This window comes from Gadus morhua, chromosome 13 (genome assembly GCF_902167405.1).
Source record: "Gadus morhua chromosome 13, gadMor3.0, whole genome shotgun sequence".
NCBI classification, from domain to species: Eukaryota; Metazoa; Chordata; class Actinopteri; order Gadiformes; family Gadidae; genus Gadus; species Gadus morhua.
The window spans coordinates 24,814,728-24,831,260 of record NC_044060.1 but is presented as its reverse complement, the minus strand read 5'-3'; the positions used below and the strand labels follow the sequence as shown (position 1 = coordinate 24,831,260).

The window sequence follows — 16,533 nt, the reverse complement described above, 5'->3', positions numbered from 1 at the left end:
ACAAGCGTTCTATGAACACTGTGTGTGTCTCTTTTTTTTGTGTGTTTTTGTCTGTGTGCGCATGTTTTAAATTGGTTTGTGTGTGTGTGTGTGTGTGTGTACGTGTACGTGTACGTGTGCGTGTGCGTGTGCGTGTGTGTGTGTGTGTGTGTGTGTGTGTGAATTGCATACCGGTCCATTACTTGCCGGTAGCATGACAATGATCTGTGCATTGTGGTCCCAAATCATTCTCCAGAAGTCTTTGGTGGTGTGCGGCAAAGGATGCTGGGTAATGATGAACTCGTTGCTGCGGTAGTACCCCTGGTGAGCATCAGGAGATCATGTTGTTACCTTTCTATCATCCTCATATTGTTACAGAGTGGTGTGAGCTGATTGGTCTGTAGTAAAATCCACAACAGTCGCTGCAGAGTAGGTCTAAATCAATATGGTTTGCTAGTCTATTGTCTAATAATGTTTTGGTTGTGATACATTTTCTTTATATTAATAATCGATTGAATTTTCCTCTATCAAAGCCTCATCTAACCTTTGTCTCTATCTGTTTTGTGACTGACCATACTTAGAGGAGGAGTGGCTACGCGGCTGACAGGTGACTGATAGACAGACGGCGGAGAGGTGCTCACCATTATGTAAGAGGCGTTGATGTAATCACTGCCTTTGACACCGGGCAAAGGGACCAGTCCCACCCGGGCTCGTTCCGCTGCCCGGCCGGGAGAGAGAGAGAGAGAGGCAGAGAGAGAGGCAGAGAGAGAGAGAGAGAGAGAGAGAGAGAGAGAGAGAGAGAGAGAGAGAGAGAGAGAGAGAGAGAGAGTTATTGATCAAAGGCTCTCAACACAGGTCTGATAGTACAGTATCCCCTGGCTGTTTGAGTAACAGGGCAGCCAGGGACGATGTGTTGGGTAACACCACAGATGAAGGCAGATTACATCTGAAATGTCAGTTAGGGAAAAAAGGTCTAAAAATCATCGTTTCATAAATGAAAACATACCCTTTTTTTTCTTTAGCTGGGGAACCATCAAAATAATAAATGAGCCCTGTTTTGTAGTTGATATTTGGATCCATTATTTATTCTTGTTGTTTTTGGCTGACATGTGAGTGCCCTTCATCCCAGAACATGTGAAGAACTCTGAGGATTTTAACCTGGGTCGTATATTGAGATCAGGTTGGGTGTGAGGCACTAATGCAGGCAGCATCTTGAACTAGTACAGTGTAGGACAAGTCTTGTTCTCGCTCTAGGTAAAGTCTCGTTCTAGGTTGTCTCACTCTAGGACAAGCCTCGCTCTAGAAGTCCCTATTGCATGTCGCTATTGTCATTACAATCTCATCTCTCCTTCGCCCAAACCTTTCGATAACACTAACTTATGCTTTCTCTAGTAGTACAACAACACACTCTGTTCTCTGAAACAACTTGAATCTCGAATGAGCGAGATTGAGCGAGATTTTGTTGGACATAGCCAACTGAAACTAACTGGATGAAGCAGAAAGTAAAGAAAGTAGTATTTCTCTGCAGGGATCCCTTCCATAATGTTACACCTTAAAGAACTGTAGCCTGATCTTGTGGATATCAGCCACATCATTCTCAAAGCTGGACCCATTTCAGAAGCTGTTCTGAATAAGTCCCTTACAGCAAAAATCTTCAGAAAAAAGGCTAGAGGTTAAAGAATCCTGAAGTTCTACATTAATTATAGTCCTTAAGAAAGTGCACTTACACGGCACAACTGAAGAGTTGCGATTTTTCTCCTTGTTGCAGTCTTTCTGAGCGTTGAAACATTCCACGAACCTGGCATTACACTGTGTTATCAACTAATGAACACAAGAGAGAGACAGAGGGCAAAACATGTTAGAAATAGTTTCACATTGGAGGAACATTTAAGACCTTGAAACACAAATAGGTAGAAATATATATACAGAGCTATAATATGAGGACTATGACATTTCAGTTTCCTGTGTTCCAAAAGTATAACTACATTACCAAGACAGTTCTGTTAGTTTAGGAGCTCGGCCACAATTCAGGTGTGAATATTGGACCCCATCAGGCACAGTGTGTAATGAAATAAGGCCAGCAATTTGAGTCCACACTCCAATTTGCACAGCATCAATTTAGTTTGAATTCAATATTCCAACAATTCAAAGAGTGAGGAGAGGGAGAGAGAGAAAGATTGAGAAAAAGACAGAGAGAAAGAGCAGAAGCCGGCAAAAAAGAGGGCCCTTATTATTTGATAAAAAACAATTATTTCAGACTTGCATTGTTGATTTCCTGTTTAGAAACACACATTTGCCCATTTTCTGTATCTTCTGCATGTTAATGTCTGATCTATTAAACTAACAAGTAATCTGCAGATGTATCTTGACCTTGCCCTTAATATGTTCTTCCTTGAACAGCTATAGCTGTTAGGGGCAGGATAATAGCCCTCTGACTACCTCTGCTTTCAGCTGGAGCAACTTTTAGAAGCTGGAGAAGAGCTGGAAAGCTGCTGTAGGAGTTGCATTGAGATTTCTAAAAATCAGTTTTTAATGTCTGACAAGAAATGCTATTCACATTTAACCTCTTCATCGCAAGGCTTTGCTGAAAATAACATGTTGGGTTTGTTAGCTCTTCTCCAGCTTCAAAACGTTGCTCCAGCTGAAGCACAGGCACCCAGAGGTCTAGCATCCTGCCCCTAACGCAGCTATAGCAGTCCAAGGAACAGAGTAATAAGGGCAAGGTCAAGATACATCTGCAGATTATTTGTTTATATATATATGTAGCCCTGTGCTATATTTTCATATATATATATATATATATATATATATATATATATATATATATATATATATATATGTATATCCAAGACTACACAGGCAATATGATGTAATCTTGGTGCCAAAAGAAAGTTAAAACCTGTAAACTTTTTTTCAGCGAAATATATATGGATACTACTGGGCACCTGGGCTAAGGTGTGATGCTGATACAGAGAAGGAGAGCAGAGATTTGAGGAGAGGGATCCCAATGAGTGTATGAAGATGAGGAGGTTAAACATACGCTATGACGTATGGAGCACAACAACACCAGCTCTGTGGAGCTCTACATATCCTTCCAGAGCAGCAAACTGCAATTGGTCTTATCTTTCAGCTACCATTAAACAATATGAAGGAAGTAGATCTTGTGATGGAAAATCTACATGTTGTATTGTTTTGGTCTATATGAATTTAAGTTTTGTTGCTATTCTGTGTAATTTTATATAGTGTCTGCCTTCTGGGCTCCTTTTGGGTCATTTAAAGTGTGAACGTTCGAGAGTCGTGTGAAGCATTTTATTGCCTGCCTGTACCTATCTTCGTGTGTTGTAAATCAGCCAATCGTAATGCTTTGATGTCCTCAACCCCCTGGCTAACGTCAACGAGACCAGAAGGTCACTCACGGCCGCCGACCCCTCAAATGACATCGGGGGGGGCTTCAATAGAAAAGATTACCATCTGGTAAACAAAGGCTGTTGGTTTTATGGGGGGGACACCCCCTCCAGATGCCAACCCCAGTGAATAAGAACTCATTACTTTCAAACACTCAGTGGACTTCTCCCCACCGTACCTTCAGAGAATGAAGTAACACGCCAAGAGAAGTTTCCATCTGAGGCCTCAGATTATTATTATTGTATGCCTGTTTTTTATTGTTTGTTGATGCATATTGAGATGTATCTTTGTTAGTACTTTTTAATACAAATATATGCGACCAGCAATTGCCTACAAGTATTGTGTGCTTTTTTGCATCTAAAGATCTCATCTGTCTCAGACGCAATATCTATGAGAGAAATTGCCACGACAATCTATAAACACTTAATACATAAATCAATCCATCGACCCAGACTCATCTGAATGAGTGTCTGTCTTGGCATCACGTGACATTCAGGTCTCAAAGTCATCAAGTGTCTGGAGATCTGAATCAGAGGGTCCGCACAGCTGATGGGGGTCCTCACCCTGAACTGCTTGTCCAGCCGTGTGCGCCCCCTGTGATTGGGGGTCAGAATGCTGGTGACGTAGCTGTGCAGCAGACCTCCACACACCTCCGTCTCCTTCCCTTGGATGGCCTCAATCAGCGCGTCGTGGATGAAGATGTACTGCTCCTGGAAGGAGGACCACCAAGGTAAGAGGGGGACACACACACACACACACACACACACACACACACACACACACACACACACACACACACACGGCAACACATGCCCAGACACACAGACAGGCACACATACAACCAGGTGCACGCACACACACACACACACACACACACACACACACACACACACACACACACACACACACACACACACACACACACACACACACACACACACACACACGCACAGACAAACACACATGCACACACAAGGCAACACGTGCACAGACACACATGCAAAAAAAAAACACAAACCCACATACACTCAAACGCTCACCTACACACACAAATGCGAGCACACATACCTGCACACTCTACAGGCATGTGGCAAATACCAACAGTATTGACACATCACAGGCACGTGTGGTGACACGCGGAGGATAAGACTAATGGCAGCCATCAGCGAATGGCTGAATCACTCCATGAGTGATTCAGTGAATCACTCCATGAGTCTCTCTGAAAAGCAGCGCTGAACAGAGAGCTGCAGCTGCAGAGCAGAGATAAGCCGTGTGGACGGAACCATCTGGATGGATTCCTGGAGAACCCAGTTCTGTTTCCACGAGACATGCTCCGGGGAGATAACCACACAATCTCGCTTGTCCGGAATATAAAAAAAAGTGCTTTGTAACAAAATCATTTGGAAAAGAGTGTGAGGCCTGTCACCGGTAAAATGGTTTACAACACGGAAGGGAACCCGGTGGGGTAAGTCATTATTTGTTTTCCTAATGCGCTGCTTGGAAAATGGCTAAGTCTATGAGGATACAAAGATGCAATTTGGAGCTCTGAAAAGTGAAGCAATGAATCACCACGTGGTGATTGTAGTAATGTGGAGGAGGCGGAATTCACTACCGCTAATTTGATTACACCACGTGTTGATTCATTGCTCCCACCACGCACACACATGCCGGCAGACACACACACACACACACACACACACACACACACACACACACACACACACACACACACACACACACACACACACACACACACACACACACACAGACAAAAACACTCACACCCACACCCACACGGGCGTTGGGGGGGCAGGGGACGTACCTCGGTCTGAACCAGGTAGTTGCGCTGGTTGCGGATGTGCTTGAGGAAGGCCAGTGTGTTGACTGAGCTCTTGTCTCTGATTTGCCGCAGCATGCTGTCCATTACGATGTAGGTCCCGGTCCGGCCCACACCCGCACTGGATACAACACATTGAGCCACTCAGGGTGTTGCTACCACACCCTCTGTCTGCTGCTACACCCTCTGGCTGCTACACCCTCTGGCTGCTACACCCTCTGGCCGAAGCTACACCTTCTGACTGCTACTCCACCTTCTGACTGCTGCTCCAACCTCTGACCACTGCTCCACCCTCTGTCTGCTCCACCCTCCGACAGCTGCTCCACCCTCTGATCGCTGCTACACCCTCTGACCACTGCTCCACCCTTTGACTTCTGCTCTACCCTCTGACTGCTTCAGCCTCCGCCCCGCTGCTACACCCTCTGTCTGCCTCACCCTGACTGCTGATCCACCCTCTGTCTGCAGCTCCACCCTCTGACTGCTACCCTCTGACTGCTGCTCCACCCTCTGACCACTGCTCCACCCTTTGACCGTTGCTCTATCCTCTGACTGCTGCTCTACCCTCTGACCACTGCTCCACCCTTTGACCGTTGCTCCATCCTCTGACTGCTACACCCTCAGCCCGCTGAACACCCTCTGTCTGCCTCACCCTCTGACTGCTGCTCCACCTTCTGACGGCTACCCTCTGACTACTGCTCCACCCTCTGACAGCTGGTCCTCCCTTTGACCGCTGCTCCACCCTCTGACTGCTGCTCCACTCTCTTGACTCCTGCTCCACTCTCTGACCGCTGCTACAACCTCCACCCCGCTGCTACACCCTCCGCCCCTCTGCTACATCCGCTGTCTGCTCCACCCTCTGACTGCTACCCTCTGACTGCTGCTCCCCCTCCGATAGCTGCTACAGCCTCTGACTGCTGCTCCACCCTCTGACCGCTGCTACACCCTCTGACCGCTGCTACACCCTCCGCCCCGCTGCTACACCCTCCGCCCCGCTGCTACAGCCTCTGTCTGCCTCACCCTCTGACTGCTACCCTCTGTCTGCTGCTCCACCCTCTGACTGCTACCATCTGACTGCTGCTCCAACCTTTGACCGCTGCTACACCCTCTGACTTCTGCTCCACCCTCTGACCGCTGCTCCACCCTCTGACCACTGCTATACCCTCTGACTGCTGCTACACCCTGTGACTGCTGCTCCACCCTCTGACTGATGCTACACCCTCTGACCGCTGCTACACCTCTCACTGCTGCTACACCCTCTGACCGTACGCTGCTACACCCTGTGACTGCTGCTCCAGACTCTGACTGCTGAGCACACTGTCGGTTTGGATGTGAAGGTTTTCGAACGGCCCATTCTGTGACTAGCATTGTCACAGAATGGGTCTACCTGCAGGCTGAGGGACGGGGTCTACCTGCAGGCTGAGGGACGGGGTCTACCTGCAGTGCACCAGCATGGGGCCCATGTCGGCTGTCTGGTCGGCGGAGGACCTGCGGACGAAGGTGAGGACCGGTAGGGTGTACTCTGGGACGCCCATGTCCGGCCACTGGGTGTAGTGGTACTGGACCACTGTCCTCTCACACTGGGAACGGCCCTTTGGATTGGCCTTCACACCCTGGAGGAGAGAGAGAGAGAGAGAGAGAGTGAGAGAGAGAGAGAGAGAGAGAGAGAGAGAGAGAGAGAGAGAGAGAGAGAGAGAGAGAGAGAGAGAGAGAGAGAGAGGAGAAGAGAGAGAGAGAGAGAGAGGAGAAGAGAGAGAGAGAGAGAGAGAGAGAGAGAGAGAGAGAGAGAGAGAGAGAGAGAGAGAGAGAGAGGAAGAGGGAGGAAGAGAGAGAGAGAGAGAGAGAGGAAGAGGGAGAGAGAGAGAGAGTGAGAGAGTCAGATAGATAGTATGTGACAAGCTGAGGGACAGAAACAATAAATCCTTCAACACCAACTATTTAACTCTCTATTCCACAATCCTTTCCGTTATGGCTCTTTGCTCACTTGGGGCAGTTGTACAGTACTAGAGGCTACGGTGGGGCCATTCCTACGCGGTACACACTAGTCCCTGAGCGGTGCTATCAGACTGTTGAGGAGACACCAGGTCACCTTCTTAAGGGCGGAGCTGTGCAGGGTGAAGCGCCTCACAGTGTAGCAGGCGTGGACCCGGGTGCTCCTCAGCGTCACCACCACACTGCCGTATTCCTCGCTGTTCTCCAACGGCCAATACTGGTCACACTTCCTCTGGAGCACACACACAGGAGGATTCAAATGGATAAATGTGTTTGTGTGCACATATCTATGTGTGTGGATGGTTGTGTGTGTGTGTGTGTGTGTGTACACCATTGTGTGTGATTGTGTGTACACCAGTGTTTGTGTGTGTCTGGGTACACCAGTGTGTGTGTGTGTGTGTGTGTGTGTGTGTGTGTGTGCATGGGTGTAAACCAGTGTGTGTGTGTGTGAGTGTTCACCAGTGTCTGTGTGTACCCCAGTGTGTGTGTGTGTGTGAGTGTGTGCACACGGGTGCGTGTGTGTGTGTGAATATGTACACCAGTGTTTGTGTGTGTGTGTGTGTGTATACCAGTGTGCGTGTGTTTTTGTGTGTGTACACCAGCTTGTGTGTGTGTGTGCGTGTGGACAACAGTTTGATAGGGTGCATTCACACTAGGCCATCTGGACGTTTTCACACCAACCGTGCTCAAATCTGCCAGTGTGAATGTGGCCAGGCCAACTTGGCCACTTGGGAGAGGTGTGCTGCTACGGTACGAGCCGACACGCACACATGCACGGCTACGCAACCTGAGCTGGATGACGTATAGTCCATGCGATGACCATGGACATAATAAAGGCGACAAGCCTTCTTTCCCATTAAATGGTAAACATGGCGTCAAGCGGTTCAACTGTTGGTTCACGTTGGTCCCATAGAGAGGTCGAGTGTCTGTTAGCCATTTGGGCAGACGATGCTATTCAGGCACAGTTGGAGAAGACCCACAAGAATTCCGCTGTATATGGCTCCAAATAAGCAACAGACTCAGCAAAGTGCGAACTGTGTTCTCTGTGTTGTTGTCCATTGTTGTTAAAACTCTGACTAGCGGCAGACTTTATTATGGTCCATGCAGCGGACGCTTGGTGCTGACATGTTACGACGTGATGACGTATGTACAAGAGCTTACCGTGGCCAGGCCACAGTTGCGATGGCCAACGGCCACGGCCAGATGGCCTAGTGTTAATGCAGGCCAGAGAACAATGGGGCCAGTTTAGCACGGTTAGGTGTGAAAACGGCCAACGGCCACGGCCAGATGGCCTAGTGTGAGTGCACCCTTAGTGTCTGTACACCAGTGTATGTGTGAGTGTGTCTGTGTGTGTTCACCAGTGTGTGCGTGGGGGTGTACAGCAGTGTGTGTGTACATCAGTGTGTATTTGTGTGTGTGTGTGTGTGTGTGTGTACACAAGTGTGTGTGTGTGGGTGCATACCAGTGTGTGGTTGTGTGAGTGTGTACACCACTGTGTTTGTGTGCGTGTGTGTGTAGACCAGTGTGTACATACTCTGCCCTTCTCCACTAGGTTGGTGATCATGACGATGATGCCGGTGTTCTGCTCCCACACCATCCGCCAGAAGTCCTCAAAGGTGGACTTCAGAGGACCCTGGGCAGCAATGTAAGCTTTAGGCTTATTGTACCCCTGAACATGGACAGGAGGGTGAGAGACAGAGAGAGAGCGAGAGAGAGAGAGAGAGAGAGAGAGAGAGAGAGAAATTGTATGAAGCAAGAAACTCTATTATACATCAATACAAACGACGCACGCACACGCACGCACACAGGGGGCAGCACACAAACAGATGGTGACCCACGTCCACGTAGTTTGCGTTGATGTAGTCGGTGTGTTTGGAGTCCTTCCCTGCCAGCGGCTGCAGCTTCACCCGGCTGTGGTCATCTGGAGGGCAAAGCATCCATAAATGGTCATATAATAATAATATTTATTACACAGGTCTTCTCAACGCCGTGGAACGCTCTGTTCACTTGCATGGGCCCTTCACAATATCCGGCGGGGAATTATATTTGATAATTCACCATTGCTAAGTATAATTGACCACTGTAAAGGAAAACAAAGGTTTTTTTGCCTCTAATGACGTCTTTCGTATCACTCCGCAGGTAGTCCGGTAAATTGTCAAATCCAGCGTCTTCGGTTCCTAAGCGGTTCTCTGCTGATCAACACTACGAATGCTGGTCACAAATAAATCAAATTTTTTTCGTATTGGCATTGTAGCCGTGTGTATTAGCCGATGTAAGTCACTTTGGATAAAAGCGTCTGCTAAATGCCCTAATTGTAATGGTAATTGTAGCCGTGTAATAAACGGGATAATGTATAGAACATTTTGCAAGTCATTATCGAAAATAAGTCCCTTCCGGGCGAAGCAAGACACCGCCGCTGCGCGTTGGTGTCCTGTTCACCCTGTCAGGGCTTATGATCCCGATAATGACCAACGTTCTATACATTATCCCTTACATATTCTTCTTCTACTGCTCCTACTATAAAAAAAACTGTCGTGCTGGCCAACTGAAGGGCATTCAGCGAGTCAGAATGGACCCCCAGTTCCCAATCGTGTTGCTTGCTGTTTATTACTCCAAACACCTTCAGATACAAGGCCAGGGGGGAAGACGCAGACGGCTGTAATTATTTACTCTTTGGTCTGCATTCTGGAGGTCACAAGGCATCAACCGTTGGAAACGATTTGGGAAAAGAATAGTGCTGCTGTTCCCCGTCTAATGGACCAATCAGAACAGGGCATCCTGTCCGCTTGTAATGGGCCACACAAATTGATCCATTAACTCCACAGAGTTAAGTTGATCCATAGTGCTGGTGGAGAGGTGGTGCGAAGGTGGTGTCGGGTGGTGTTTTAACTCACAGGCCATGATGTTGATGTAGCGGTTCTTGTGTCTGTTGTCGGGGTGGTTGGAGCGGTCTGAGGTCAGCTTCATATCCGCCGTGCACCGCTGGACCTCCTGGGGAGACAAGGCCACGGTGAGCTCAGAGGTAGGCCACATTGAAGGTCACAGTGAGGTCACAGTGAAGGCCACAGTGAGGTCACAGTGAGGTCACAGCGAAGGTCACAGTGAGGTCACACTGAGGTCACGTGAAAGTGACATTTAGGCTCACAGTGATCCAGTCTGAGGAGGCCCTGAGCACAGCACTCACATCACCTTCATCATTTCACCTTCATCACATCACATTCATCACGGCTGCAGAACGCACAATCTGATCTGATCTTAGATTGGAGTATCGTGTGTGTGTGTTTGTGTGTGTGTGTGTGTCTGTTTGCATGCGTGTGCTTGCCTGCGTGCGTACGTGATTGTGGGTGCGTGCCAACAAAATGAACCAAATTCATGATAGTAAGTAAATTAAAGAGGCAATACAAGAAGTGAATAATAATGAGCTGCCGAGGAGGATAATGGGAGCAGGCAGGAGATCTGCTGCTGAAACTCTAATATTTCACTCGAGTTGCCAAGCTGTGCAGACAGACACTATAGGTAACAGATAACACAAAGAGAGACACACACACACACACACACAGACACACACACACACACACACACACACACACACACACATATACACACACACACACACACACACACACACACACACACACACACACACACACACACACACACACACACACACACACACACACACAGACACACACATACACACACACACACACACACACACACACACACACATATACACACACACACACAATAACAAACACACACACAAATACACACACACACCATACGTCATTGTCGGAATAGCTGGTTAATCACCTCCACGATTAATTTGATATTTCTTTGCGGCTAGCGCTGTGCTAGTGCTGATGATTTGTTTGTCAGTGTCAGCAGAGTTCAGTATAAACGATGACTAACCAAGAGAAATGTGTTCTGGCCCGTGGGTCTAATGAAAGCCTGATAGCTGAGAGGGCTAACTGGCCTGTCGCTCAGACCACAAGGCCGACTGCAGCCAGCTGTTCCCCACCCTGACACACTGTTTCACTGGTTCCTCCACCAGGCAGAACGCTCCCAGCACTTAGTCCAGACCCCTCTCTCTCTCTCTCTCTCTCTCTCTCTCTCTCTCTCTCTCTCTCTCTCTCTCTCTCTCTCTCTCTCTCTCTCTCTCTCTCTCTCTCTCTCTCTCTCTCTCTCTCTCTCTCTCTCTCTCTCTCTCTCTCTCTCTCTCTCTCTCTCTCTCTCTCTCTCCTGGCCCCCCCTGGGTATCTGGGCAGGGCAGGGCATGGGTAATGGGTTGAGGGGGTCGGGTAACACATCAGATGGAGGGAGTGACAGGTGGGGGGGTGCAGGATGGGATTAGCGTATGACACCCAAGTAAGCAGCATGCAATCAGCTCATACAAGATATGGTAACACCCACACATGCGCACACATTCATGTTAGCAATCTCTAACACACAAATACACACACACGAACACACACACACACACACACACACACACACACACACACACATAGACACACACACACACACACACACACACACACACACACACACACACACACACACACACACACACACACACACACACACACACTCATCCACCTCATCACTCTCACACACACACATGCAAACAAACGCAGCTAATCACTCTCTAACACAAACACACGCACCACACACAGACAAACACACACACGGGGAGGGCTGGGTGCTGACGGGTCGCTCATTGAGCTCGGGAAGTAAATACAGGAAGTAAAATGCTTGTTTCCTCCTTGAGCTGTCTGTCGGTCAGTACCTTGTGTTTGAGCTGTCTGTCTGTCCCTTGTGTCTGAGCTGTCTGAGCTGTCAGTCTGTCCCTTGTGTCTGAGCTGTCTGTCTGTCTGTCAGTCCCTTGTGTCTGAGCTGTCTGTCTGTCTTTCTGTCTGTCTGTCTGTCAGTCCCTTGTGTCTGAGCTGTCTGTCTCTCCGTCAGTCCCTTGTGTTTGAGCTGTCTGTCTGTCAGTCCCTTGTGTCTGAGCTGTCTGTCTGTCTGTCTGTCTCTCTGTCTGTCTGTCTGTCTGTCTGTCACTTGTTTCTGAGCTGTCTGTCGGTCAGTCCCTTTTGTTTCAGCTGTCTTTCTGTCTCTAAGGCTGTTGTTTCTGTCGCTTTGTCAGTCTCTTGTGTCTGAGCTGTCTGTCTGTCCCCTATGTTTCAGCTGTCTGTCTGTCTGTCTGTCGGTCAGTCCCTTGTGTCTGAGCTGTCTGTCTGTCCGTCCCTTTTGTCTGGTTCAGGTCCCAGCCTCTAGTCAGTCCCCCATAGGGTGGACCGAGGAAGGCTCCCCAAGAGAGACACCAAGAGGCTCTAACTCCGAGGCTTCCCAGAAAGAAATGGGGAACTTGGACTACACAGAGAACCAAGTAGTGAAGCTGAGAGAGTCAAATCAAAATAGAGCTGTGTTCTTTATCTTTCTTTACCCAATCAGATAGCAAGGAGCAGGCAAACTGTATTTTAAAGAGCATTTCCCAATTTCCTGTCTGAGATGAATAAAGTTAATCTTAGAAGGACATAAGTAAAAAGGCTGGTTATAAAGGAGAATAATTGAGAAAGGAGGTCTGGTTCTAAAACACTAGAGTGGCTTGTTGCTGTGAGGAGGCTAGGACACAGTGGCATGTTGCTGTGAGGAGGCTAGGACACAGTGGCATGTTTCTGTGAGGAGGCTATTACACGGTGGCATTCTGTGAGGAGGCTAGGACATAGTGGCATGATGCTGTGAGGAGGCTCCATGACCTCACTGGTCCGACAGAACCAGATCTTTTTACTAATTGACATACTCAGGTCTGCTGTTAGATGTTCAGCATTTGCTTTGCTTATGATACCAAACTTTGTTTCGGTAAATGATGGATGCAAAATGTATAAAACAATCCAAATGCACTAATGATACGATGGACAGCTCTGTTAGGGTTTGGAGGAGAAGGTGACACTACATCATCCCTTGAGGACTATAGGTTGTGCAGGTCTCAGCATATGTAGGGGAGGGTATCGATTATGTGGGTCAGCAGGGGAAATGCACCACTAATCCTGCTACTGTCCACCACCAGGGCCTATGAGTAAACCCTCCAGTCCGCTGATCCATGTTCCCACGCCCCCACCAGTCACTCATTAGCATATGACAACATGAAGAGGGCCAGCAAACACACAGCTTGGATAGCAGATCAAGCTCATACCAGGCCAGTGTGATAAGCCTGGACGCTCCCCTGCCAGGCAGGCTACATGTGAGGGCTGAGTGGGGAGATTATAGCGTGGGTGTTCATTGAAGGAGCTGTACAACGTGATCATTCACCAATGTCCTAACATTCTCCCACGACATTCACTACTCAATACATGTCTTCAGTTGTGAGGTGACAAAATTATGATGTTTTTCAGTTTGAGTTTAAATTAAAAAGTTTAAATCCAATTCAAATTATAAGTACAAACTCAGTTTATCAAATCAGTTCTTTTCCTAACAGAACCAAACCTTATTTAAAAAGAAACCTATCAAGTTGCATCTTTAGTTAACAAAGTCTATGTTTTTTGTCGATCTATAGTAGTTCTTATAAGACATTGTCTGTTAAATATTCAAAAGTTAATCGTGCTCTTGCACATTCTTGATTTGTTGAAACAACTGCTATCAGTAGCCAAGCCCTCTGGTAAATAATTGTGTGTACATGTGTGTATGTGTGTGTGTGTGTTTGTGTGTGTGTGTCGTGTGTGTATACATGTGTGTTTTTGTGTTTGTGTGTGTGTGTGTGTGTGTGTGTGTGTGTGTGTGTGTGTGTGTGTGTGTGTGTGTGTGTGTGTGTGTGTGTGTGTGTGTGTATGGGCGTGTGCCTGTGTGTGTGTGTGTGTGTGTGTGTGTGTGTGTGTGTGTATGGGCGTGTGCCTGTGTGTGTGTGTATGGGCGTGTGCCTGTGTGTGTGTGTGTGTATGGGCGTGTGCCTGTGTGTGTATGTGTTTGTGTGTTCACACTGTTAACAGCGGTAAACTGAGCTCTTAACACCATCTGTGGTGAATATTAGAGGAACGTGGTTAGACATGACCTGCACACATTCAAACAGCATATTGGAAATCATACTCGCTCTTTCATTTTGATACTGCCAACAGATGTCCGTGGCAATAAACAATTAAACTTTAAAGGCATTTGTCCAATAATGTACACATATGTGAGAATTAAAACGAAAGAATACCATGGTAACAAGGACATTTGTTCAATGATATGATGTGTAAGGAGATGTGATGATATCATGATAAAGTTGTGTTAGTCCATCCTCCTGTTCCATTATTGTCCGGAAATCCTGGAGCAACATGATGATCTCAGAGGAAAGCAGTGCAGCTCATCATGAGAAGCGTATTGGAGCACTGTATCTATAATGGTGTAGAGAATCAGAATGTGAACCCATCCAACAGACCCTGTGGTAGGACGTGTGTCCCACGTGTGGCAGACAGACAGCAGGACCTGCGGTAGGACGTGTGTCCCACGTGTGGCAGACAGACAGCAGGACCTGCGGTAGGAAGTGTGTCCCACATGTGGCAGACAGACAGCAGGACCTGCAGTAGGACGTGTGACCCACGTGTGGCAGACAGACAGCAGGACCTGTGGTAGGACGTGTGTCCCACGTGTGGCAGACAGACAGCAGGACCTGTGGTAGGACGTGTGTCCCACGTGTGGCAGACAGACAGCAGGACCTGTGGTAGGGTTAGGGTTAGGGTCACCCTAGAGCCCACCCTGGACACATGCTCCTGCAGACCAGCATTACCTCAAAATCCTCAGCAAAGCCCTGCTGGTTGTTGGAGTAGAGACCAGAGACGTGCTTCATGAAGTGCTGCACTGGAATGGCGTCCATGTCGTCTGTGGGGGAGAGTTAGAGTTAGTGAGCCCGCTGCAGTGGACAGGCCTGGACGCGTGAGGCTATAAACATTTTAATAGTTGTTTATTTTGATCAAAATTGAGGACTTTAAACATCACTAGTACTAAAGCATTTAACCATCATTAGAAGTACTATAGCATGTAACCATCACTAGCAGCACTGGGAGCATCTAAACATCAGTAGCAGCCCTGGGAGCATTTAACCAATAGTAGCAGCAGAGCTAACCAGTGTCTGGTCCCTCAACATATGCAGGACTAGAAGTCACATGTAGATGTCCTCTAATAGCAACGCATTCCTGGTAGAAGACTGAAACTGTGTCTGTGCTTGTAACAGTCCTCAGTGGAAAAGTGCCGACACACACAGTAATTGATAAATAACCGTTGCAATAATAATAATAATAATAAATATAACCGCAAGCAGTGATTAACGGGGTCCGAGCATATGAAAAGTCAACAACACACTAATGGAAGATATATAAACATGACATATAATTATGAAGGAAAGATGTTGATGTTCCACTTAATGCCATGCTGTGCCTCGGCTTTTAGGTGACTGTGCTGTAGAGCAATGGCCGAATGTCATGTTCAGCATGTTCATAATTGTCTAATCGGGATTCAAACTCTCAAACTAAGGATCACCAGTACAATGCATTATCCCATTGAGCCACTGACAAACCAGAACTGTAGCCTCATTCACATGGTGTAAATGTCTATTGATAAGCATCCAACATCCAGGGTTTTATTAATGCGTCTGATTCTAGAGATTAATATTCCGAAAGAATTTTGAGTCCAGGTCAATCTGCTGAGGAGAAATAAGCCTAATTCATGATGTTTTTACAATAGCGCCACCTTTGGGTGCAGTACCACAAATTTGGGTTTATGGGTAGAGTTATTGGTAACAATATCTACAAATTTCAAGAGTTTTAGACTTACGGTGTAGGCTGCAGTATGACTTTCACAGAATAATAACGATGACGATAATAATATTTATAATAACGGAGGATTTGGAGCCCAGTCCAGCCCAAGTGGCGCTGAATTTAATGATGAGTGGGAAAACGTGTTTGTCTTTGGGGTTTTCCGTAATGACCATGAAGGGAGCGGCGCAATGTTCTTTCAGAGATGACATGTCACCACAGCAGGGGGTGTTTACCCAGCGAGAGGGCAAACACATACACACACACACACACACACACACACACACACACACACACACACACACACACACACACACACACACACACACACACACACTCACACACACACTCAATCACACAAACACACACGCTCATGCACGCACTCACAAACGCATGCATGCGCACACACACACATACAGACACACACACTCACACAAACACACGCACACACACACACACACACACACAGACACACACACACACACACACACACACACACACACACACACACACACACACACACACACACACACA

General features: G+C 47.5%; 1 protein-coding gene across 5 annotated transcripts in view; it reads right to left on the bottom strand.

Moving 5' to 3' along the window:
• The window catches only part of ptprga (protein tyrosine phosphatase receptor type Ga), a 302,814-nt gene that overhangs the window by 15,912 nt on the left and 270,369 nt on the right, over window positions 1-16,533 (bottom strand). For 3 of the 5 annotated variants that reach the window (XM_030374883.1, XM_030374886.1, XM_030374882.1), the window contains exons 15-25: window positions 14,976-15,067; window positions 10,105-10,201; window positions 9,049-9,131; window positions 8,745-8,879; window positions 7,308-7,442; window positions 6,656-6,831; window positions 5,207-5,342; window positions 3,948-4,094; window positions 1,707-1,800; window positions 621-697; window positions 172-300 (exon numbers count right to left, since the gene is read on the bottom strand). In XM_030374883.1, coding sequence (XP_030230743.1) covers window positions 172-300; window positions 621-697; window positions 1,707-1,800; window positions 3,948-4,094; window positions 5,207-5,342; window positions 6,656-6,831; window positions 7,308-7,442; window positions 8,745-8,879; window positions 9,049-9,131; window positions 10,105-10,201; window positions 14,976-15,067 — 1,301 coding nt within the window. The remainder of the gene's footprint in view (window positions 1-171; window positions 301-620; window positions 698-1,706; window positions 1,801-3,947; window positions 4,095-5,206; window positions 5,343-6,655; window positions 6,832-7,307; window positions 7,443-8,744; window positions 8,880-9,048; window positions 9,132-10,104; window positions 10,202-14,975; window positions 15,068-16,533) is intronic. The other 2 variants (XM_030374884.1, XM_030374885.1) reach the window with 2 other exon arrangements.